Raw genomic sequence first — 25,481 nt, 5'->3', positions numbered from 1 at the left:
TGAGGAACCCCTGGATATGGAGAGCCAACTATATGCCAAAATGTTACACGTGGTTCCAGTTATAGTTGTAATTTTCTTCTTCTTGCTTATCTGTACTCCTACAATGAACACGCATTCTTCCCCTAATAATAAGAAATTTATAAAAGATGAACAAACATTTCAGAGATGGGAAATTTGATTTTCATAGTTTCAATTTATACCTTCAAGGACCTTTAAATGGTGAAAAATACATGACAACTGATGACATTAAAAACTGAATTAATGGAAATAATATTATGAACAAACTTTTTCTTTTTAAATTTATTTTTAGCTCTATATACTGAAAGAGCCTAATGACAATGATACCAAGCATCAATGAGCATATCTAGTAACCTGATCTCACTATCCTCATTAAAAGGAACTAGAGATCCTCAAAAAATAGCTGATTTCATGTCTGGAACAGGGAAAGTACAAAAGGAGCCTGAAGCATCTTTTTATGCTATTGATACATTTCAGGCAAGTGCTCAAAGACTAATGGGGCTGTGTCAAAAAGACAAAATTTGGTCATATTTGGGATAATTTGAGCATCAAAAAGAATAACAACTATAATTTATTGTAACACACTGAATAAATAAAAAACAGAGTCAAATATACAAGAATGTTCACAGCAGTACTATTACTAATAGCTAATAAGAAGGCAATAGGATAAACAAATTGTGGTATATTCACATAATGGGATACCACGCAACAATGAAAATGATGAAACTGAATGTAACAATGTGGATAAATTTCATAAAGTTGAGCAAAAGAGGCAAGACAAGAGTATATATACTATATGATTTCATTTATATAAATATAAGAAGCAGGCAAAACTAATATATATTAACAATTGCTCTTGGGGGATAGGGGTTGGGGCCAGTGGTTAGGAGAAAGCAGGACAGAATATTTCAGGGTGCTGGTAATATTTTGTTTCTTGTTCTGGACGTTGATTACATGATGGTGTTCATTTGTGACAATTCATCAAATTGTACACTTTTGATATGTACAGTTTTCTGTGTGTATATTATACATGCAGAAAAATAAGCTAAGAAAAAATCCACAGTGATATTTGGGAAAAAAAAAAAGGAGAAAAAAGGAAGTAAAAAGGAAAGCTCCTGAAGAATACTATCTAATAAATACAGAAGAAAAGAATTAGTAAATCAACATTTTTCATTTTCATTTTATATTACACATATAATGAGTGATCCAGGCAAGGATTATTAATAGCTATTAAATTATGGAAAGGAATATGTGAAAGGAATTTGGGGAACAGGATTTTTGTAGTGTCAAAGCAGCACCCCATGAATTATTTACAAAATACAAAGAGGACAATGTACCTTTACAATGGAATTTCTACCTTAATCAAATGAACAAACTCAGCATCACTAACAGTGGGACCAACCTGACAGTGTGTGCTCTCTCATGTGATTCAAGAGCAAGTACACAGCACCATTATAAGGTATTCTTGCTAGAAAAAAATTAACCTGAATCTAATCTCACCTCTGGCTAACTTCCATTTTACAGGAAATATAGGGGATTAAGGAATAAAAAAACAATATATATATCAAAAAATCTAGGATGAAGGACATTTTACCTAACAACTTCAAAGTCAGTATTTTTTCTTTTTTTAAGTGAGGCAGCTATACAGTGTTGTATGTCAACTATATCACAATAAAGTTGGCAGGAAAAATAAGGAAACTACTCTAGACTAAAAGAGCCTAAAGACTAAAGAGCCATAATCACCAAATGCCACACATGAAGTTGCTCCTTGTTCAAGGGGAAAAAGGCAGGTATAAAAGATATTCTTGAGCTAACTGGGGCAGTGATAATATGGACCAGCTGCTAAATTCTACAGTGGAATCACTGTTAATTTTTTTAGGGATGATGATGGTATTGCAGTTATGTAGAAAAATGTTCCTGTTCTATGGAGATACATGATGATATATAAAGAGGGAGTGTCATGATGGCCTACAACTTACTTTAAAATGATACATCAAAAAATATGTGTGTGTGCGTATGAGAGAGAGTGAGAGAGAAAGCAAATATGACAAAAAGCCAGGAAAATTTAGAAAAAGAGTAATGAAGGGGAAGTAGATCTGCTAGATAATAAAACACTATAAAGCTATAATAATTTGAAGAGCATAGTACAAGTATATTCATAAATAGACAGGCTAATTAACGGAACAGAATACTATGTCCAGAAATCTACTACCGTGTGCTTCAAATCAACAGGGAAAAAAAAGATGGATTATTCAATAAAGAATGCCAGGTTAAATAACTAGCCATTTAGAAAAACAAACAAACAAACGTTAATTTCCTATCTCATTTCTTACACTAAAATAAATCCAACTGGATTAGGATTTATAGGTAAATTTAAGTAGGCGAAACTAATCTATACTAGTGATGACTCTTGGGGGGCAGGGGTTAGAGATCGTGACTAGGAGGAAGCATGAAGGTAAAAAATGAAACCCTAAAGCAGCGATTCTCAAAGGGGGTCCCCATGACCTTTTCAAGGGATCAGTGGTTGACACTAAATTTAGAATAACAAAGACATCATTTGCCTTCTTCACTGAGTTGACATTTGCACTGCTGGTGCAAAAGCAATGGTGGCAAAGATTACTGGCACCATAGCACAAATCAAGGCAGTGGCACTGGCAACAAACTATATTATGCCACACACTCAACAGTCAAAAGAGATAGTTTCACTTAAGAATGTCCTAGCAGCAGTAAAAAATTATTTTCATTAAATCTTGACACTTGAGAACACACCTTTTTAATATTTTGTGTGACGAAATGGGATATGTACTTACAGCACTTTTGCTGTAAACCAAAGTATAATGGTTGTCCCAAGGAAACAGTGCAAGCTGAACTAGTCTCTTTCTCATGGAACATATGCACTTAAAATAACAACTGACAAATTATGGTTTCCAGACTTAGGTATTTGGCAGACGTTTTCTTAAAAATGAGCAAAGTGAGCCTGTTACCACCAACGAACAGCATTTGCTGCCCTTGATAAAATTTGAGTTTTAAAGAAAAAAATTAAAATTTTTGAAAACTTGTATCTGCTACTATGAGGCTGACAACCTTCCAATACTTAAAGGTTTTTCTGATGAGATCAGTGGTAATACATTGTATATGGGATATTGTGTAATAAAGTACATCAATATTTGGAAGCTCTGCATAAATCAGCAAACCAACATTTTCCAAACAACCAATACATGATGGTACAAAATCTTACATGGGTAAAATATGCATCAACGTTGAAGGCAGACCAAGATTTTAACATTATAGAGTGCAAAATGTTCACTGATATGGTTTCAGATGCCACATTCCAATTAACCCATAAGAAACTACACTACTTGTCAAGTTATAGTATCAAAGATGAATACCCACGATTATCTGAAAAAGTCACTAAACATGCCTCCTTTTTCCAACTACATATCTGTGTGAAGCTGGGTTTTCTTCATATACTCCCACCAAAACATATCAGAACAGGCTAAGCACAGAAGTACATTTAAGAATTCAATTTCTGTCTATTAAGCTAGACAATGAAAAGACTTGTAAGGTCAAAAGTAAAACAATTCCAATTCTCTAACTTTTTTTGTTTTAGAAAAAACAGCTATTTTATAAAAATGTCAGGAATTCCCTGGCAGTCCAGTGGTTAGGGCTGTGCGCTCCCACTGCCCGGGGCCCGGGTTCGATCCCTGGTCGGAGAACTAAGATCCTACAAGCCGTGTGGTGCAACCAAAAAACAAATAAAATTAAATTAAAATGTCATTTATGTTTATACCTAATAGATCTATTATTGTTACTTTTAAATGAATTAATAAATATTTTAAAATTTCTCACTTCAATTTCTAATTCAATAAACAACAGATATACCCTACATAAACAAAAGCTCTCTAGGGTTCTCGATTATTCAGAGTCTAAGGGGGTCCTGAGACCAGAGGATTTGAAAACTTAAAGTACTGGAAGAAAACATGAAGGAATTTAAAATATGTAATTTCACAATAGAGAAGACGTTTCTAAGCAAGTCAACAAAACCCATAAAAGATTAAAATATTTAACTATATAAAAATTTAAAGTTTCTGCATGGCAAAAATTTCATAAACAAAGCCAAAAAGGGGACAATAAATTGGGAGAAAAATTGTTAATTTCTTATATACATGAAGAGCTTTTATAAAAACAAAAAGATAAAAACAGAAAAAAAATGGTTAATGGACATAAACAGGTAATTCACTCAAAAAAATGGGTTTTTCAACAATTTTTTTAAACACATGAAAAGATGTCCAAGAGTATTCATGATAAATGAAATGCAAATTAAAACTAGAATGAAATACTATTTTTCTTCTACCAGGTTAGCAAGGATAAAAAAATTTGGTAATATGTGTGTGAGTAACCAGGTTCACAAAGATATTGTTGTTTAGAAGGTCTAACATTAAAGGGCAACTTATAATTTCTATCAAAATTTTAAATGTTATGTACCCTTAGATTCAAGAATTTAACCTATACATATATTCATATATGTGTATAATCACTACAGCATTGTTTATAATTGACTGATTAAGATAAAGCCAAACAATAGAAAATCAAAAAGAATGAGCTTTATGTAATGACATATAAAGACCACTGTAATGAATATCCACATAAAAAAAGAAAGTTGCAAAAGTGTATCTATCATGCTATCATTTGTGTATAAAAAAGAGGATACACACTTTTATATGGAAGGAAATAAAAGAATCAGTAATAGTTCTTCAGAGTACAAAGCAGTCCATTTTATGTACTGTCTTTTCAGTAACAAAAATAAAAACAAATAAGATGACTGCTTCAAAGAGAATGAAATGTGTAGTCTGAACATGTCATTAGGCTCTCAACTAAACACAGTTCAAAAATAGACATGCTAAAATGATTTAGAAAAGCCATGGCTTAGAATTATCAGCATTTCCTCTCGATGCCCTTTCCTGCTTTATAAGTTGAATGATTTACATGCTACAGTTTAGTAAAAAAGAATACAGAATAGTTTATTATTTATATTTATGGAAGAAAAAGATAAGCATCAGGTCTAAAACTGAGGCTTGAAGATTAAAAAAAAAAAAAAAACCCAAAGCAGTACATTATCACAGCACTCATTTCTAGACTTTAATTTTCATTTCCCTTTGTCTAATTCTCACTTAATTTAATATCCATTTTTTCAGTGATATTTTAGGGGAACTAAACTTCAGATTATCTCTTAACTATTCCTAATACCTGTGGGTGATAGGCTGATAAATGCATATTTTAAAATGTCTTAAGTTAGCAATGTGCTGTTTTTAACTGTTTAAATCTATCATAATTTTATTAATAAGACATCTGCTTAAAGAATAGCTCCTTGCTAGATCCTCAGATAGTAATGAACCTGAAATTATTAAGCAAAGCTAACTTACTGTTCATTAAAGCGTAATGACGTGTTTACCTGCTGATGCTAAGATGGTACAGTGCAGAGCATGTTTTAAGGCCTCTAGTCTTTCACTTTCGTGCACTATTGTCTTGTAAGAGAGCTCATTGTACCTTTGTGCAGCTTCAATGAATTTTCTTCTATAATCAAGAACACGTGCATAGCATACCTATAAGAGGGAAAATGTTTCAATTAGGGAGAAAAATAGAAAGCAAAAGAAAATTTCTATTATGTAACAGCATTTATCAGATATTCTGGAGCACCTTATTACTGAAGGATTCTGCAATACAAAATCAATTTTCCAAATTAGCTCGTCCGTTACCTTATAATGTATCTGTAACTGTTCATTGGTTGATTCATTCTGAAGCAATGATGCCCGATTTATGTAAGCCTCTGCCTGGACTGGGTCGTCGTCCTCCAGATACAGCCTAGCGATCTTCAGGTACGTCTCCAGTTTATAATCTACATTGTACTGTCTAGGGTGTAACAGAAAGACACAGAATGACTAAATATTTCATCAAGAAAATTTGGGGGGGTGGTAGGAAATACGTTATTTTTTCTTTATATATATTCTGTTAATATAAGGGAATCATACTTTTTACTGCAGTATATTACATAGACAAGCTAAAACATATTTCCAGAATAAGATTTATTGAATTTTTATTATTTTTATCATTGTTCATGTTTTATTTTAGCTTCTTCTAATCCTCAGGTAATCTCACAAATCAAATATCTTAAAAAAAACAAAAACAAAAAAAGCACAGTTCAGGGACATATCATATACTACCAGGGGAACTATGAACATGTACAACCATCCTGGAAAACAATTTGGCAGTATGCTCTCCAACCATCCTTTGAATCCTTTAAAAATGCACATCCTCTTTACCTACTGTATCTTACCTCTAAAAAATAAATCCTTAAAAAAAAATATCATGGTTGTACGTACATATATATGTACAGAATATTCATTTGTAAAGTTATTCATAAATATCCGTAATTTAAAAAAAAATGGAAATCACCCATAATCGTATTTGTGGTAATCAATTAAGTTGTGGTACATAAAGATGGTAGATGCTATACAGTTATTATAATAATTACTTCTGATAATAGTCATAAGTTTTTGCTAAGTGAAAAAATTGGATAAAACAGTACATAAAACATCATTCAAATGTATTTCTATACATGTAATCAAGATAGTAATAGCAATTATCTCTGAGAATACAGGTGGTTTTCATTTTTCTTCTTTACCCCAATAGTCACATTTTATGCAAGAAATGCATAACTGAAGACCCAACATAATTCAAAACTCACATAATTCAAGATTAATCCTCACAGAAAAATTAATTCTATTTACCAGCAAAAGTGGAGCCACCATTTGGCAAGAACAGAGTTTACAACTGACTTGGCCCAGCTTTGAAATTAATTCTTCAAAAATTTTTACATCAATTCAAAATTTTTCATAAGTCATATATTATTTTTTTATTATATTATTTCCATTCACAACTCATATTTACATAAACTGCTAATAAACAGCACCACATTTTTTGCATTTTCATATTTTATGCCAAGATATCTATTATGTCTATTACTTTCATAATCAGAATGAATCATTTTTTAAAGAAACAGGCTCTCAATAATTTACCCACATCACTTTAACTTGTTTAGAAAACCACTGAATTTTCAGTTCTTGGTATCCTCACAGATAATGTTATAGTACTCTCAAAATGATAATTACCACCACTGCAAAGAACAATATCTATTTTTTTTATAAGTTTTTAAATTTATTTTATTTATTTATTTTTGGCTGCATTGGGTCTTTGGTGCTGCGAGTGGGTTTCTCTAGTTGCAGTGAGCGGGGGCCACTCTTCCTTGCAGTATGCGGGCTTCTCATTGCAGTGGCCTCTCTTGTTGTGGAGCATGGGCTCTAGGCGCACGGGCTTCAGTAGCTGTGGAATGTGGGATCTTCCTAGATCAGGGCTCGAACCCATGTCCCCTGCATTGGCAGGCGGATTCTTAACCACTGCACCACCAGGGAAATCCCAACAATATTTATTTTATATTTACATCAACTACCAATGAAAATAAATCATTTGCTCTGTGCTAGGGAGAAACTGTTCCAGACAGAATAAGATCAAAGCAATTAAGAAAGCCTCCAGGGCTTCCCTGGTGGTGCAGTGGTTGAGAATCTGCCTGCCAATGCAGGGGACACGGGTTCGAGCCCTGGTCCGGGAGGATCCCACATGCCGCGGAGCAACTGGGCCTGTGAGCCACAATTACTGAGCCTGCGCGTCTGGAGCCTGTGCTCCACAACAAGAGAGGCTGCGATAGTGAGAGGCTCGCGCACCGCGATTAAGAGTGGCCCCTGCTCGCCGCAACTAGAGAAAGCCCTCGCACAGAAACGAAGACCCAACACAGCCATAAAATTAATAAAAAAAAAAAAACAACTTATAAAAAAAAAAAAAGAAAGCCTCCAGCCTTTTCAAACTATCCAAGAAAAAACCCAAATTAACAAGAGGTCTTAGAAAACAAAATTCAACATCTACGTATGAATGAAGGCTTTTTCATATACTGGTTGCTTTTTCAAGGGGCATCACTGTCTAACAATTTCATAAATGCACAAAAGGCAAGATGCCTGAAGTAGTGTTTGACTTATGATCACAAATATTAATGAAGACAAAAAAAGAATCCATTATTCACCTGATAAAAGAGTAGAGAAGTAACTGAAAATATTTTTTGTCATTCAGTTGGTATTTTTATACTTGCCAACTGAAAGAGGAAGTGTGTTTAATGATACAACCAAGAGTTTCACACCTTTCATCCTTCTATACAATATACTTTGGAGGAATGTTTCATAAAGAACTATAAATATTTTAAAAAATACATATCAAAGGTAAGACTGGCTGGATAAGAGTTACAAACTATCATCTTAATTTTTTCTAATTGTTTTTCCATCTCATTTTCCCTAGTATCTCAAACCTAACAATCCATTGAACCCATTGTGACTCCAAACCACTGATCCTACTACACTGTTACTGTATTTTCCCCCTTAAAGGCCTCACTTCCTCCTTACCTGCCTTAATTCCTATGGTCAATCATTTCCATCACTGAATTGCACGTGTACTCATCTCCCTTGGCCCTCTCATGCTGTCATACTTGTTGGGCAAAATCATAATGCTGGTTAAACGTAATAGTTCATCTACTCCTTTCCAGCAACCACGTAGCCGAACTCTGATGAAGAAAAACACCCAACCAATCTGACTGATCTCATTTTAGTGACTACAACCTTTAAATGAGTCTTAATGCTGCACACTGTACATTTCTAGTCCATTCACTGTCCCACTCTCCCAGAGAATTTTTTTTGATATTCTTATATCTCCTCAACCTCACAACTCTCACCCCCATCCACACTTCAGCTGATGACTCTGATTCCAACTTCACTAAGAGTATTGAAACAGGGGCTTCCCTGGTGGCGCAGTGGTTGAGAATCTGCCTGCCAATGCAGGGGACACGGGTTCGAGCCCTGGGCTGGGAAGATCCCGCATGCCGCGGAGCAACTGGGCCCGTGAGCCACAATTACTGAGCCTGCGCATGTGGAGCCTGTGCTCTGCAACAAGAGAGGCCGCGATAGTGAGAGGCCCATGCACCGCGATGAAGAGTGGCCCCCGCTTGCCACAACTAGAGAAAGCCCTAGCACAGAAACGAAGACCCAACACAGGCATAAATAAATAAATAAATAAATTTTTAAAAAAGAAAAAGAAAAGACACTATTCATTTAAAAAAAAAAAAAAAAGAGTATTGAAACAATCAAAGAAAAGAGTACTTGCACAAACTCCACCACCACATTACTAATATCTGCACCCATATACTCTGTGTTCCTGGCTGTTACCATAGATCACTGGGGCTATTCTGCCCACCAGGGAACAATCTGCAATGTCTACAGACATTTTTGATTGTCACAACTAGGCATAGTGGTGTCATTGGCATCTAGTGAGTAGAGACCGCTGATGCTGCTAAACATCTGCAATACACAGGACAGCCTCCATGACAAAGAATTATCCAATCTAAAATGCCAGGAGTGCCAGGCTGAGAAACTCTGCCACAAATGAACTGTCCATGCTCCTATCTGAAGCCTATCCCTCCACTGGATTCCTTCCCCTCTAGTCTACTCCTGCAAGAATCCTCTCCACTACTCCCCTATGTCAAATTTTTGCTTTCCACTGAATCGTAAAAGAAAAAATAATCTCAACCTAACCTTTGCTGTCATCTTCTACCCTACTTCTCTGCTCCCTTTTATGAAAACTTCCCCAAAGAGCTGCCCATGCTCACCATCTCCAGTTCTTCTCTTCCCATTCTCTTTTAAACAGCTCCAATCAGGCTTTCACTCTCACCATTTCAGCAAAACAAGGTCACCAATGACCTCCATGTTACTACGTTTTACGGTTCACCTTCAACTCCTCATCTTACTTGACCATCAACACCATGTTGATCACTTGTTCCTTCCTGATACATTTTCCTCATTTGGCTTCTGAGATATCACACTCCACATTCTTCTGGTTTTCCTCTTACCGCAATGGACAATCCTCAGTTGCTGTATCTTCCTCCTGCCCCTGACCTCTTAATGTCAGATTGCTCAGTACTCAGTGCTCTTCTCTACCTATATGCCCTCCCTTGGAGATCTCGTCCAATCTAAAGGCTTTAAATTCCATTTATATGTCAATGACTCCAAAATGTACATCTCTAGTCCAGACTAGAGTCTAGTCTCCTAAACTCCAGACTAATATATTCAACTCCCTACTAGATATTTCCACTTGGTTATCACATGTCCAAAACAGAACTCTTGATCTTCCCCCAAAACCTATTCTTTACCACTCAGTAGATGGCAACTTTATTTTCCCAGTTATTCAGACCAAAACTCAGGACTTATCTTGGCTCTTTTTCTTGTACTCCAAATCCAAGTTGTCGAGAAACCCTTAGCTTTACCTTAAAAACACATCCAAGGTCCAACATTTCTCACAATCTCCATCTCACCTGCAGTAGCTCATAAGCCTCTTCACTAATGTCCCTACTTCTATCATTGCATGCCTACAGTTTATTCTCAACCCAGTAGTTAGAATGATCTAACATGATCAGATCATGCCAGTCCTCTGTACAAAATCCTCCAGTGGCTCCCCATTGCTTTACTTAGAAAAAAAGCCAAAGGCCTTACAATGGCTTACAAGACCCCATGTAATCTGGTGCCCAGTACTCTCTGATCTCACCCTCTATCACACTCCCCTTTGCTCACTCCACCCACAGTGGTCTCCCTGCTCTTCTTAAAACACTCCAAGCATGTTCCAGTCTTAGGGCCTTTGCACTAGCCATCCTCTCTAAGAGGATCTACTGATACTCTTCCCTCAGGCAGCTCATAGCTACTCTGTTACCTCCTTCAAGTGTTTGAAAAGGTGATATCAGGACCACCCTACCACTCTAATCACCCTATTTAATAATACATCCTGTCCCCCACTTTGCCCCTTTTCCCCATAGCACTTATCACCTTCTAAAATAGTACAAATTTTACTTATTTATTTATTAAATTGTTCATTATCTGTTTCCTGTACCAGAATGTAAGAAAAAAGTAAGTGAACAATTATACATGTTTTATATCCACTATTTACTATACTTTTGTCCTGTTTCCAAAGGAATTCCCACCAACACTTGGGCTGCATTTCTCCAATCTTCTTCTTTTTCATATATGGATGCAAGATGCTGTCTTATGGAAGCAACCTGGAATAGGAGGTATACATGTTAAGTTATTTCCACTGATATTAGTAAACTAGTTAAAATAAATAGATGATAATCTATTCTGACAATGCTCTCATTCAACGTATTATGCAGGCAAGTAAATAGTAAAAGTTTACCTAGACTACCCAAATTTTTAATGAATTTTGCATTCACAGAATATCAAAAGAGTGAACTAACACATTTCTGCAATGTGGATTATGGCAATAATTTAGTTTAAATATTAAGTTTTGCTTTTGTGTCACTGCATATATAATGCTGGAGTTCTCCTACGTTCTCAGCCTAATCAACAATTTTACTGATTTTTAAAAATTATCTAAGGACTTCCCTGGTGGCACAGTGGTTAAGAATCTGCCTGCCAATGCAGGGGACACAGGTTTGAGCCCTGGTCCGGGAAGATCCCACATGCCGCAGAGCAACTAAGCCCGTGTGCCACAACTACTGAGCCTGCACTCTAGAGCCCATGTGCCACAACTACTGAAGCCCACGTGCCTAGAGCCCGTGCTCCGCAACAAGAGAAGCCACCGCAGTGAGAAGCCCGCGCGCCGCAACCAAGAGTAGCCCCCGCTCGCCGCAACTAGAGAAAGCCCGTGCGCAGCAACGAAGACCCAACGCAGCCAAAAATAAAATAAATAAATAAATACATAAAATTTTAAAAAATTATCTAAAGAGTAATATTTGGTTCATAAAACCAAATTATAGTATATGAGCAAATGTCAGCTGGACTTAAAACATCATAATATTTATTTGATCTTACATTGTAAAATGCTGTTTGGCACACTGTTTTGTAAAAATGAAGTTGAATGATTATCTCCTTTAAAAATTTAATAGTATCTCTCAAAATAATTGCTGCTATCTTAAGTTTAAAAATCACCACTCTAATAGCCAATATTTTATAATAACTATAAATGGAATATAACCTTTAAAAATCGTGAATGACTATGTTGTACACCTGCAACTTATAATAATATTGTACATCAATTATATCTCAATTTTTAAAAAAAGAAACACATAATAAACAGAGTCCTAAAAACAAAACAAAAACCACTGCTCTAGGTTTTTACCTGCTCCTCAAATGAAATGACTCTAGGCTGGATCTTTTCCAAGGTGAAATGATAGATTTCTTTGGCTGTGCTATCAGGTAGGTTAGGGAGATGTGTGCAGAAATCAGTCAGCAACTGGCGAGAGATCACGAGGCTGACATTCTCATTTACCACTTGTTAAAAAAAGTAAGGGATAAGAAAACATGAGTAATTTATGTTTTCATTAAGCAATCAATTTTCACCTAAAATTAATACTAAAAATAATATATACCAGTGTACTCTTCAAAGCATTATTTAGGGATCTCCACACCCCTGTGACCTTATATTATAGAACCAGTTTTCCTTATGCTGAATTATTTGATCACATAACAACTACACCAAAACAGTAAAAATACCACAACTTTTCTAAGAAACAGAAATGGCTGGGAAAAAGTTTTAACAGTTGAGAATTTTACGTCATTCTTTTCTCTTCTTTATTTTTCTACAAAGTGAAGGCACAGAAACACTTACATTTTTATTTATTTTCTTATATTCCACCTAGCTACAAAAAAAGAGTTAAAGAAGAAACAGTGAAATAATTTTCATGAAGTTTAAGTAAAGCGAGTAGTGACAGTTACTGCCACTTGTACTTTCCTGATAAAAGCAACAAATAAGAACTTAGGTCAGCACTAGATGCACAGACATATTTTATGACACTGTTTATAAACATTTATGAGGTATTATTATATATGATTAAGGATGAAAACTCTGGAGCCACACTGCTTCCAAATCCTCCTGATTACATGCCCTCAGGCAAGAGACTTAACTTCTCTGTGCTTCTCTTTCCTCTTCTGCAAAATGTGGATAAGGTTGCTGTGAAGCTTAAATGCAATATACATAAAGTGCTTTAAACAATACCTGGCACATAGCACTCAGCAAACGTTAGTTATTATTATCACTATTATTACATTTTAAAAAGATGCATCATGCTTGTGAACCACTCCTTAGATAAATTAAGTTTAAATCAGTAGTTACTGGGGAAATAAACGACAGTTCAAAACTATTCAGTTGATGCAAATGATTTTAACAGTAGACTGCTTTTTTTTTGGTGGTTCATTGAATTCAAAGTTTATATAAAGATCAAAGTTTATAAAAAGCACTACTCTTTTGCTACTAAGTGCAACGGTCTTAAAAAAAAGCCACTCAAAGAGTTTTTCTGAAACCATTGCCAGTTTGTTTCACATTGCAGGCCCCAATTTTTTGAGGCAGTAACTGACAGGCCTTGTAACTAATCAGTTTATAGTATATTAATTGGAATTGGATGAGACTGCATGTGACTGAGAACAGTTTCATTACAAGTGCCATTAGGCATCTATAACTGTTAGAAATTACTACACAAACTAGCACTTCTCAGGGAAATATAAGTAAATAAGAACTATAAGTAAGAAAACCTAATTTCTAGTCTGGGCTCTGCCACTGACTAACTGAATGTCCTTGGGGGAAAAAGTCACTTAATCCTGAGACTCATTTTATAATATATTATATAGGGCTATCTATACCTGCATTGTTAGTCACAAGGTTATGAAAAGGAGACTGTGTGATGGATAATGTGTATGAAAGCAGACTGTAAACTGTAAAGCACTATCAAGTATCATTAATACTGTGAACTCAGGATAAATTCCAGCCTGAATTTTGAGTAATTTTCCAGATAACTGGATATGTTTGAAATCAGGGAGTGGGGAAGAGTGTCTTAAAGGATGGAAATTTCTAGTTCCCATTCAAAAGAAATGTTCTTAACATTAACAACAGCTAACACTTATCTAGTACTTATCACGTGCCAGGTACTATTCTAAGCACTCCGTTACGGATATTAACTCATTTAATCTCCCAACAATTCTACACGGTAGGTATCATATCCCCATTTTATAGACAAGGAAAAGGAGGCACAAAGAGGTTATATAACCTACCCAAGATCACATAGCTAATAAAACAGCAGACCAGGATTTGAATCCAGACTATTCTTTTTTATCATTTGCTATATTGTCTCTCCATCAGTTGCTTTATCAATAACTATACAAAACCTTAATTGTAAATGTAACAATGGCTTCACATTGAAAAACAATTGAAAAACAATCAAATATCAAGTTGTAAGTAGTTTAAATTCTAAAATCAATCAAGCTCAATGCATATTTAATTTAATCTCAATGTAAATTATATTGACAATTTGTTATAAAACAAGGCTTGAGCAAGCTTTTAAGTCCTAACTCAGTAATACAAGGCAAACACGGAATTTTCATTCCACTTACTTGCTTCCACAAAAGCTTTCAAAGCTTCTAGTTGTTCTGCCCCAGATAACTGAATGGCTTTTTCCAGGATCTGACGATACCTAAAACAATACCAAAAAGAAAAAGTGTTTAGAAGGCACTATATAGTCTAATGCTAACTTTGATGTTTGTTCATTTCTACTTACCCTGGTTTCTTTCATAGTGCTCTAGTTTGTGGTTTTCTTTACAGTACACTACAGATTTTTTTTTTTAAGTTTCCAGTCCATCACAAGAAACACTAAATGTATAATTCAAAGTGCTACTTCTTCTAGTTTTCTTTACAGTATATCACCATTTTTAAAGTTTTCATGTCTATCACAAAAAGAGTAAATCTAAGTTAATGGATCTAAGGTGCCACTTTTTCTTTCAAGTTTTAGTTTTGAATTTAAAACGTCAATTTTCTTTCAAGTGCCTCAAAAGATAAGCTATATTTCCTTCACTAAAGTACACACAAGAACATTACTTGAGGTGGCCCAGAACCTTTTCCTTATGGACCTAATGAATCTAGGGTTACCAACAATAGGATAATGTTGACTATGCAATGAAGCCAAATATTAGAGATTAAATGTCTTAGTGTGTACAAAATACATTCCACCAAGGCAAATGTCCTGACAGAACATCCTTCAGTGCCTATTAGTTCTTTATTTGCATTCAGTTCCAATAACTATTCTGCCTAATATTCATGATCACACAAAATTCAAATCAGCATTCTACAAATGATGGGGAAATGTTAAAAACAAGAACACTAACATTAATTAGGCAATGGTAAGTTCCTTCCTAAACTGTAAACTCCATGAGGACAGGGATTTTTGTTTTGTTTACTGCTATATATACAATGCCTAGAAGAGTACTTGGCACATCCTAAGGACTCAAAGATACAGCAGTATTAGTAACATTTTATGGTTGGTACATTAGTATTATACTATTCTTTATCCCTTTTGCTTGCCTCAATCATAATATCTATTAAAAGCATTAGTTAATGCATTTTACAAACCTAATTGCAATTATTCAGAACATTATCCAGAATATAGTCAAGAAATAAAAATATACAGATAGTGCCCAAACTCATTCAAACTTATGACTTGTATTTGTAGGGCACACCCTCAAGCTACAATTCAGCACTTACTGATTCTCAACTCATACAATATTCTCATAGCCTTGGTTATACGATTTCTCAAAACAGCAGTGAGTCAAACTGGCTTTGTAAGAAAGCAGGTATACTGACAGAAAAGGTAGCTAACTCCAAAAGAAGAGACAAACAATTCCAAGAAAGCAAGGAAATATTATCAAGCTTTAAAATAAAAAATTGTCATTTTAAAAATTGCCACATTTGAGGGATGAAATACAGTTATCTAAAAATTTATTTACATTGAATATCTCATTCTCGGGAGTTCCCTGGTGGCCTAGTGGTTAGGATTCGGTGCTTTCTCTGCCGTGGCCCAGGTTCAATCCCTGGTCAGGGAACTGAGATCCCACAAACTGTGCAGCGTGGCCAAAAAAAAAAACAAAACTCATTCTCTCTCTCTACATATATACATATATACACACACATATACACATATATTTTCCATATCTATATTTATACATTTACTTTATTGCCCTGGGCATGGTTCTAGTTAATGCATTCAATGGTTTATTATTTCTTTTTTAGATTGGCTTGTTTTTCATAATCAATTAAATGAAGACTATGGCTAAACCCTCTTACTCTTAAATCCCAGTTATTTTATACTAATAAGATTGTATTCAAAGATGATGATATCTCACTTATAAAAATTTTCTAATAATTTAAGTTTTAATATATACTTTCATAACTTATCAATCAACTAATCTGTATTGAGAACACCAAAAAAAAAAAAACTAAATCAATGGAAAAGATGGAAAAGTGACTGATGTGGAGATGACAAGTACCAAATATTTTTTCATTAAAAAATATTATGGAGGAAAAGAAACTTAATTAATTGAGGCACCTCGCATCTGTCCTATCCATTCATCATCATCAACAAATGTTTATCAAGCATCTATTATGTATGTGAACTAAAGTTCAGTATGTCAATTTCTGATTTCTTGGCACTTGAAAGGAATCTGGAGGTAAATAAAACATATACACATGAAAATGTACCACAGTCACTATCTATGCTCAAAATGAGTGTAACAGGTATGTATTCACAGATCTTTCATTTACAGTAATGGTGAAATAGATATTGGACCAATCCTGCCTCCAAAACAACATAAAAAGTTGAAAGAAATGAAAAAAAAATTTTTAATAGCATAAAATCCTAACAAGAAAGAGTAAACAGAAGAGACTAAGAGCGCAAAGACATGAACCATAGCTTCTGCCTGAAAGCATTTGCTGACTGTGGAAAGACAGCTGAGAGGCAGAGAGGCACTTCTGCTGGGGAGAAGAAGTGGGCTCGGCTCTGGGGTGTTCTGCCATCTGCTGGAAACGCTGAAAGGCAAGTTGCAATTTCCGGCTGACTGATAAAACTAGAACAGGGATCTAAGGTTTTTTACCTGCCAATGGAGGAAACACTAGCACTTTGGAAGTACAGTTACAAATTCTATTCCAAGGATCATCTAGTAAGAAGACCAATAAATTTGGAAGCCTTGGTCCTAGACTCCTAACACTGTCAGGTGTCCGGCAGAAGGAAATGAAAATCCTCCCTGAAAGGTAACATCATAGACCTCCGGTTGTTTCTAAAAATACATTTAAAAATAATTTGCCCAACAACAAACATTACAATGCATACGACAATATTAGCTGGAATCAACAAAAACAACAGACAATAGCAACAAATAGGGACTCCAGATACTGGAGTTACCAGAAAGACCGAAATACACTTAAGTTTATCAAGTTTATAGAGACAAAGACAAGCTTTTAAAAAGTTTCAGCAAGAAACTAGGAACCATAAAAAGTGTCATTTGAAAAAAGAATCACCAAAAGCTATAGAACTAAAAACTAATATTACCAAAACTTGAAATTCGGTGTAGTTCTTAACAGCAGACTAGACACATTTGACGAACTGACAAACTAGAAAGCAGGAGAACTTATCCAGAATAAAGCCTTGAAATGGAAAGTGCAGAAGACAGAGTAAGGGGCACAGAGGGCACAGTAACAAGGCCTAACAAGGGTTTCACCCGGATCCTAGAGGAGAAAATAGAATGGGACAGAGGCAACATTTAAAGAGAGAGAGAGCTGAAAAACCTCTCAGGACAATGAATGATCCAATCCATTGATTCAAGAAACACAATGAAGCTTAACCAGGATAATGCGGTAGAGCAGCGGTCCCCAACCTTTTTGGCACCAGGGATGGGTTTCGTGGGAGACAATTTTTCCATGGAAGGGGGTGTGCTGGGGAGTGGCGGTGGTTTAGGTGGTAACGCGAGCAACGGGGCGCCATGGGGGCGGCAGATGAAGCTTTGCCCGACGCTCACCTCCTGCTCTCCTCTGCGGTCCGGTTCCTAACAGGCCTCGGGACCATTAGCGGTCCACCGCCCGGGGGCTGGGGATCCCTGCGGTAGAGCATTTACAAAAATTGCCCACAATTCTTTTACTCTCTGTATCTATGCCCCTTTGCAATGTGACTTCGTAACTCTTCACATCAAGAGGTAGAGTTTACCTCCCTACCCTTTCATCTGGGCTTGTTTTGACCAATAGAAGGCAATAGAAATAGAAGTAAAGTGCCCATTCCAAGCCTGGACTTTAAAAGAATTTGTCTTTACTGTTGGAATGCGGCTTTGCCACATGAATGAGTCCAGGCCAACCTATTGGAGGATGAGATATGCAGCCCACTCACCTACCACGGCCCCAGCCAACAAAGAAGCAGAGCTGCCTACCTGACCTGACTGCCTCCATGGAGCTGACTACAGGTGCACCTGGAGCCCCTGTGGAACCAAGACCACGTGGAATAGGGAAGAATCAACCAGCTGGGCCCAGCCCAAAGTACCGAACAACAGAACTATGAGCTAAATAAATGATTGTTGTTTTAAGCCGTGAAATTCCGGGGTGGTTTATTTCACAGCAAAAGCTAATTGACATAGATAAGTAAAATCAAATCCACAGACACATCATAATGAAGTTGCAGAATATTAAAGACAAAATCTTACAGCTAAGTGCTAATATAATTTTTTAGAAGACAGAAATAATTTCCTAATTTGGTTGATCTTTTTTTTTTTAAACATCTTTATTGGAGTACAATTGCTTTACAATGTTGTGTTAGTTTCTGTTGCATAACAAAGTGAATCAGCTCTACATATACATATATCCCCATATCCCCTCCCTCTTGCATCTCCCTCCCACCCTCCCTATCCCACCCCTCTAGGTGGTCACAAAGCACCGAGCTGATATCCCTGTGCTATGCAGCTGCTTCCCACTAGCTATCTATTTTACATTTGGTAGTGTATATATGTCCATGCCACTCTCTCCCTTCATCCCAGCTTACCCTTCCCCCTCCCCGTGTCCTCAAGTCCATTCTCTACACCTGTGTCTTTATTTCTGTCCTGCCACTAGGTTCATGAGAACCATTTTTTTTTTTTAGATTCCATATATATGCGTTAGCATATGGTATTTGTTTTTCTCTTTCTGACTTGCTTCATTCTGTATGACAGACTCCAGGTTCATCCACCAATGAGGTTGATCTTTAAGCAGTCTAAATATTTGGAAATGGGAAAGAGTAGGAGAAGACAGAAATTCTAGGCAAAAAAAGTTAGTCTGAAATGCAGTCCAGTTTGCTGAAAGTAATATAAAACCAAAAGGTAGGTGTTTAGAGTTAAGGGCTCTGAGCCAAGCAGACAGACTGTATTCTGGCTTTGTCACTAGCTATGTGACCCCAGAGCAAAGGGTTTCACCTCTGTTTTCTCACATGTAATGTAAATACTATCACCTACTGTTTAAGATTTTAAAATGTAAGTAAAGTTGTGCTTGGCATATGGTAAACACTAGATTTTAGGGAACTCCACTCTTCAGATGGGAGCCGCTGAAACTTGTGTGTAGGAATAACAGAGAACCAGAGAATCTGTGTTAGAAGGGGCCTTTGAGGTCTGACCTCTGTTTTGTGTGTGTGTGTGTGTGTGTGTGTGTGTATCTCTATTTTTTGACAGTTCTATTCCACTGTATTACTAGAAAGCTGTGATCCAAAGTCTACCTCTGTGAGGTAGAAAAGTCTATTTTCTTTTCTGCAAAACAGCTTTTTTAATAGTCTAGGGCAGCTAAAAGGTCTCCCTTTCTCTCCTTTCTCCAGATTGACAGCTTTTTGTAAAATGAAGCATTTAGATTTCAAAGGCCTGATATTTTCTTCTGAATACCCTCCATACCACAAAACTGGGAAGGAAAAAAAAAAAAAAAGGCATATTTATATAGGATTGACTCAACAAAGACATGTAATCCATGACCTCAAACCTGCCCTCAAAGAGATAACATTCTAGCTGGCAAAGCAAGAAGTAAAAAGACAAAACAATTAAGTGCTATCATAGAGGTAAACATAGGATGCCACTGGGCATGGGAAGAGCAACTAACCAGGTCCTCCATGTGTTGATGGTTGTTCAGAGAAGGTTTTTTGGAAGAAATAACATCTGAACTGAATTTTGAAGAACCACACAGGTTTTAGCCAAGTGAATAAGATAAGCTATCACAACAAATGCTCCCTCTCTCAAGGCTTTTCGCTTCTTCTAAAACTTTACATGAGATAACAAACACAATGCATAATATGTACAAAAGCAGTCTATATAATTTGCAAAAATGCTTCTCATGTGACAATTTCTTACATCAATTTCAGACTGTTGTGTTATTTCATAGTTATGGGAAAGCATTTCTAACTGAAGTTTTGACAAGGAAAGCAGTGTAGTCTGGTGGGTTAAAAATGAGCTTTTTAGGGGCTTCTCTGGTGGTGCAGTGGTTGAGAGTCCGCCTGCCAATGCAGGGGACACGGGTTCGAGCCCTGGACGGGGAAGATTCCACATGCCGCGGAGCGGCTGGGCCCGTGAGCCGCAATTGCTGAGCCTGCGCATCTGGAGCCTGTGCTCCGCAACAAGAGAGGCCGCGATAGTGAGAGGCCCGCGCACCGCGATGAAGAGTGGCCCCCGCTTGCCGCAACTAGAGAAAGCCCTCGCACAGAAACGAGGACCCAACACAGCCATAAATAAATTTAAAAAATTAAAAAAAAGAAAAGAGCTTTTTAGAGTAGACAAACCTGGTTTTAAATATATGCTCTGCACCTTTCCAGCTATTCATTGAGTCAACCAATATTTATTGAATAACTACTGTTATATTCTGCAAATTGCTGGTAACACACAGTATCAATATTTTAAAAAGGAATTTACTCCATTACTTCTTAATATGGAATCCTTTGTTACTCAGCTCCTAACATAAAGCCTAAAACCACTGATATATTTCAAAAGTATTTCTCTCATAAAGCATGTAGCTGGCAGAACTGTTTTGTTATGAAAATAAATATGACACGTTCTTGCCCAGATAGGACCAGATATGTACCCACAGGCAAGGCCAAGACTTTCCTCAGGAAGCACTGGCTATCAGTTATCAAGCACATTATTTTATTTAATCTTCATAATAATCCTCTGTACTAGATTGTTACAGTAATGGCATCCAGGGTAACTTGGCCACTCTTCCCATAAAGAGGTAGATTCCATTTCCCCTCCCCTTGAATCTGGCCTGGTCATGTGACTTACTTTGACCAGTATTTGAGAACTGATGTTGTGAGACTTCCAAGGGTAGCTTTAAGAGACCTTGCAGCTTCCACTCTCACACTCTTGGAACACTCCCAAGGCCCTGTAAGGAATCCTCAGCTAAACTACTGAATGAGAGGCAGTGTGGAGAGAGACCCAGCCAACAGCCAGATGTGTATGCAAGTCCATTTTAGCCCCACCAACCCCAGCTGAGCTGCCAGTTGACCGCACTTGTATGAGTGGGCCCAGACAAGACCAGCAAAACAGCTCAGTAGAACCAAAGCATCTTGAGAAATTATAGTTGTTTTATACCACTAAGTTTTTGATTTGTTTACAGAGCAGTAAATAACTAAAGCACTCAATAAGGTGGATACTATTGTTTATCTGCAATTCAGAGCGGAGGAAGTAAATGAGTAGCTTAAGTTTCAGAATCCTGCAAATACATGAAAACTTTATCTCTTCTGAGAACTAACGCACTTATTTTTTTTCACCAAAACAAAAAGGAGAGCAGGCATGGAAAAAAATATATAAGCTAGTTTTACTTTCATCCAAATCTATTAAAATTACATGCAAAACGGATTGAGCTATGAGACATATTCAACTTATTTCCAACCCATGGATTATTACGTCGATACGTATTTACTAACTGCTTAATAATAATAATAGTAACAACGACAATCCTATGGCTGTTTCTAAGTGTCAGGTACTGTTCTAAGTGATGTAAGTGTGATATAAGTGCATATACACACACATACTCATTTTGTCCTCAGACAGAATATATATAATCATCCCATTTTCCTGAGAGGGAAATTGCCCCACAAAGTAGTTAAGCCCAAGATACACAGCTAAATTTCCCACTGATAAAGTAGATTACATTTACCACCAGACAAAAAACATTACAGCCTACATAAAACAAAGTCAAGGTTTCAGTGGCCAGGTTAGAGCAGTCGTATCCTATTGAATGGATCAAAGTCATCTCAGCCGTAGGGATGTAAATTGGATCAACTTGAGAAGCACACTTTAAACAGAATGCATGTTCATTACAAAAAAAAAAACAGTGCTGTGAAATCTACAAAGAGAAAATTGACATCTATCTGTCTGTCTGTAACTAACACTGCTTGCAGGGCAGGCACATATCACAAATTTTAAGTTGGAGTGCACCTAAGCCCTTCACATAAATTCCGACCAAATTCCTAAACAATCCAGATCCCTGCAAACATCACTACTCTAGACATCCCGACCCATGTTATGGTGACATTCTGCCTATGTGCCCTTCTTCAGAGTTGGTGGCGGAGAGACAGTACCCAAAACACAACCCACAGAAGATGGTTCAAGTGGCTCTGAATGACATGATAGCGGCCATACCTCCTCAGCCCCCTCAGCCTCAAGAAGCCATCTCCCCGGAAAACTCTACACCAAGGTCCCAGAATATAAATTTCCCTTCAATCAAAAAGAAAAAAGGAGGGAGCAGGGGCAAAGAGAGGCCAGGATTCAGTGTGAGAGGCAGGCCAGCGATGGGAAGGGGCACCAGGGAAGGGTTAGAAGGCCATGGAAGCAGTCGTCCCACAGACCGCGCTTCTAGAATCTTAAGATACCGGAAAGGATGCCATCAGGGACTGCAAACGTTGACAGTCACCCCAGATCTACGGTCCTGAGGGCTCCTTACACAAGGTCCCTTCCAGTTTTCTGCTGCTCCCAACATTTGCCTACACAACCGACCTCAGGCCCGCCCCCTTGGTCATCAGGCCCGCTCCTAGCCTCACATCCGAAAGCCGCCGTCAATCCAAGGAGAACAAGTCTCTGGCTTTACTCTCCACCTCCCAGGCCCCTGGGAAATACTCACTTGCCCGCCAGATCTTTATGAGAGCCGCTCGAATTCATGAGCTGGGCCAAATCCTGTCGCACGGCTGCCGCCATCTTTCTCCCAGCTCAGCGAAGGCTGCGGGGCCTCTCACGGCCAAAAGAAAACGAGTGTAGTCCTCCAGAGTGCGGCTAGAGGGAACCCGAGATGCCACAGAGTAGCGCCTGTGTGGGCCAGACCGCCAAGAGTGGGAGCCTGCGTTAGGCCCGCCCCCAGGGTTGAGTGACGCGAAGCTCCACTCCTCAAGTCCGAGGCCGGCCCGGGCCTCCCAGGCTCAGGCGCGCACGCTCCCACTTCGGATTGGCGGATGAACTCCAAGAGGCTGTGTCTCTTGTGCAACCCCAATAAGTGCCCGATACGCAAAACTACCGGATTTTCATCAAGTTCCGTGTCTCACGTCTGTGGTTTACCGTTCCTTGTTCTTTAAGGCAGCCCTTAACTACCCGTGGTAAAGAACGAGTTGTTTTTGGTTACAATTCACCACGGACCGGTACTTTTTGTAAGGTGCAATAAAAAAGTTTCCCATTCCCCTTCCCACTCTGTCCCCTTTATATAGGTTGATCATACCTCCCAGTTTGTCCAGGACAGTGCCATTTTCCTTCTGTTCTCCTGGAGTAATTATTAATAACATGCCCTTTCACTCTACCAACTGTTCCATTTGGATGACAAATTATATGATCACCTTACCTTGATATGTAATTATATTCATTACTTATGTATCCTTATAGAATTTGTCTGAAATTTTTTTCTGTCCTTTCTAGCTTTCGCAAAAGATAGCACATTCTGCTCTTGATTTTTTTTCTCTTCTTGAAGATTTTACCATGTAAGTCCAGAGAGCTTCCTCTTTTTTAGAGCTGGAGAGTATTACATATAATGAGGGGATGCCATGGTTCATTTAATCCGTATAGCTAGACACTTAAGTTGTTTTTAATCAATCAACCAATGCTGCAGTGAATAACCTTGTATGTACATCATTTTATATGTGTACAGGTAGAATACATTCCAAGAAGAGAGTCAAAGGGTAGATGTACTTACAATTTTGAAAGATATTACCAAATTGCACTTTATAGGAATGGGACCATTTTGCCTTACAAGCAGCAATACATAAGAGTGCAAATTTCTATAGCCTTGCCTACAGAGGATGTTAAACTTTTGAATTTTTGCCACTTTATATGTGAAAAGAAGCATGTTCCCTCTTTTGGGAAGGCGAAAGAAAAGAAGACCAGAGCAAGGAAATCCTTTGAGAAAGGAATGTGGTGATTACCCACATCAATTCAGATCTCACTCCATTGTTAAGAACTTAGTCAAATCACCATGCCTGGCAACAGTGAGACTGGAAACTTAGTTTCCTTTTTCCCGGGAAAAAGGAAAGGATGGTTTTGGAGGGACAGTCGGCAGTCTTTACTGCCATCTGTCCCTCTGACCATAATATCTGTGTGTATCCTTCTTGTAATACAACACTCATCTCTAAAGAAGAGTGTTCAATTTCCCAATTCAGTTTCTCCAGCAGCTTAAAATCCAGGATGCCTGATGATGCACAACCCTCTCCATCAGGTTGGGATGAAACTTTTCATGGCACTGACACATATACACTATAAAACAAATTATCTGCCACATGCACAAACATGTAATACAAAACAATAGTGGAGCAATAACAGGAGGAACAGGATAACCACAGTTGCAACCCAGAAAAAGTAAGAGTGGGAAACACAGCAGTTACTTGTCCACAGCAATGGTAGAATCCTGGGCAGGAATTATGAACACCCACTACCCTGGTTAGACCCTAGTAGGGCATTTTGAGAGGATCATTGCATTGTTCGTTGTATTCTGTGAGCCTGAGCTTTGCCCTCTGAATACAAGTTAACTGGATGTTGGAGAGTAGTCCCTCTTTAGGGAAATGTTTTAGAGCTTGAACAATTGAGGGCATTTGTAGGCCAGGTTTGTCAGTGTTTTGGTTTTTTTTAACAAAATTTCATTGAATATTCAGTAAATTCTGTTCGCTTACAGACAGTTTCAGGGGCCAATAACCACACCCAAAGTTTTTTCTAGAAGTAGTCATTAAATCTGCCCTATTTCCTGACTTCCACATGCAGCCCATTCTTAACATCTTAATCATGGCATCCTTGAAATCACCTGAAACAATAAGCTTAGGTGAAAAGAGGACTTTATTAGTTTGATTTTTGCTTCAGTTTATCTTTCTTTTCTGATGTTTTTTTATTTATTTGCATTTGCCAAGAAGTCATAATGGGCTCTGAGAAATCTCTAAGCCAAGTCTTCTCTTCTGTTATTTAAATTTATTTATTTGTTTATTTATTTATTTTTGGCTGCGTTGGGTCTTTGTTGCTGCACATGGGCTTTCTCTAGTT

General features: G+C 37.3%; 1 protein-coding gene across 3 annotated transcripts in view; it reads right to left on the bottom strand.

Moving 5' to 3' along the window:
• The window catches only part of COPS4 (COP9 signalosome subunit 4), a 36,631-nt gene extending 13,349 nt beyond the window's left edge, over positions 1-23,282 (bottom strand). The window contains exons 1-7 of one of the 3 annotated variants that reach the window (XM_082463651.1): positions 23,098-23,211; positions 15,945-16,055; positions 14,559-14,638; positions 12,295-12,446; positions 11,112-11,215; positions 5,775-5,928; positions 5,471-5,621 (exon numbers count right to left, since the gene is read on the bottom strand). In XM_082463651.1, the coding sequence (XP_082319777.1) occupies positions 5,471-5,621; positions 5,775-5,928; positions 11,112-11,215; positions 12,295-12,446; positions 14,559-14,638; positions 15,945-15,958 (655 nt within the window). In that variant the 5' untranslated portion in view covers positions 15,959-16,055; positions 23,098-23,211. Of the gene's footprint in view, positions 1-5,470; positions 5,622-5,774; positions 5,929-11,111; positions 11,216-12,294; positions 12,447-14,558; positions 14,639-15,944; positions 16,056-23,097 lie in introns of all 3 variants that reach the window. The other 2 variants (XM_082463652.1, XM_082463650.1) reach the window with 2 other exon arrangements.
• Positions 23,283-25,481: the final 2,199 nt, after the last annotated feature.

This window comes from Balaenoptera physalus, assembly GCF_965194825.1.
Source record: "Balaenoptera physalus genome assembly, chromosome: 5".
In the NCBI taxonomy this organism is placed as follows: Eukaryota; Metazoa; Chordata; class Mammalia; order Artiodactyla; family Balaenopteridae; genus Balaenoptera; species Balaenoptera physalus.
Note: the sequence above shows the minus strand (reverse complement) of the source record. Positions and strands in the feature narration are given on the sequence as shown.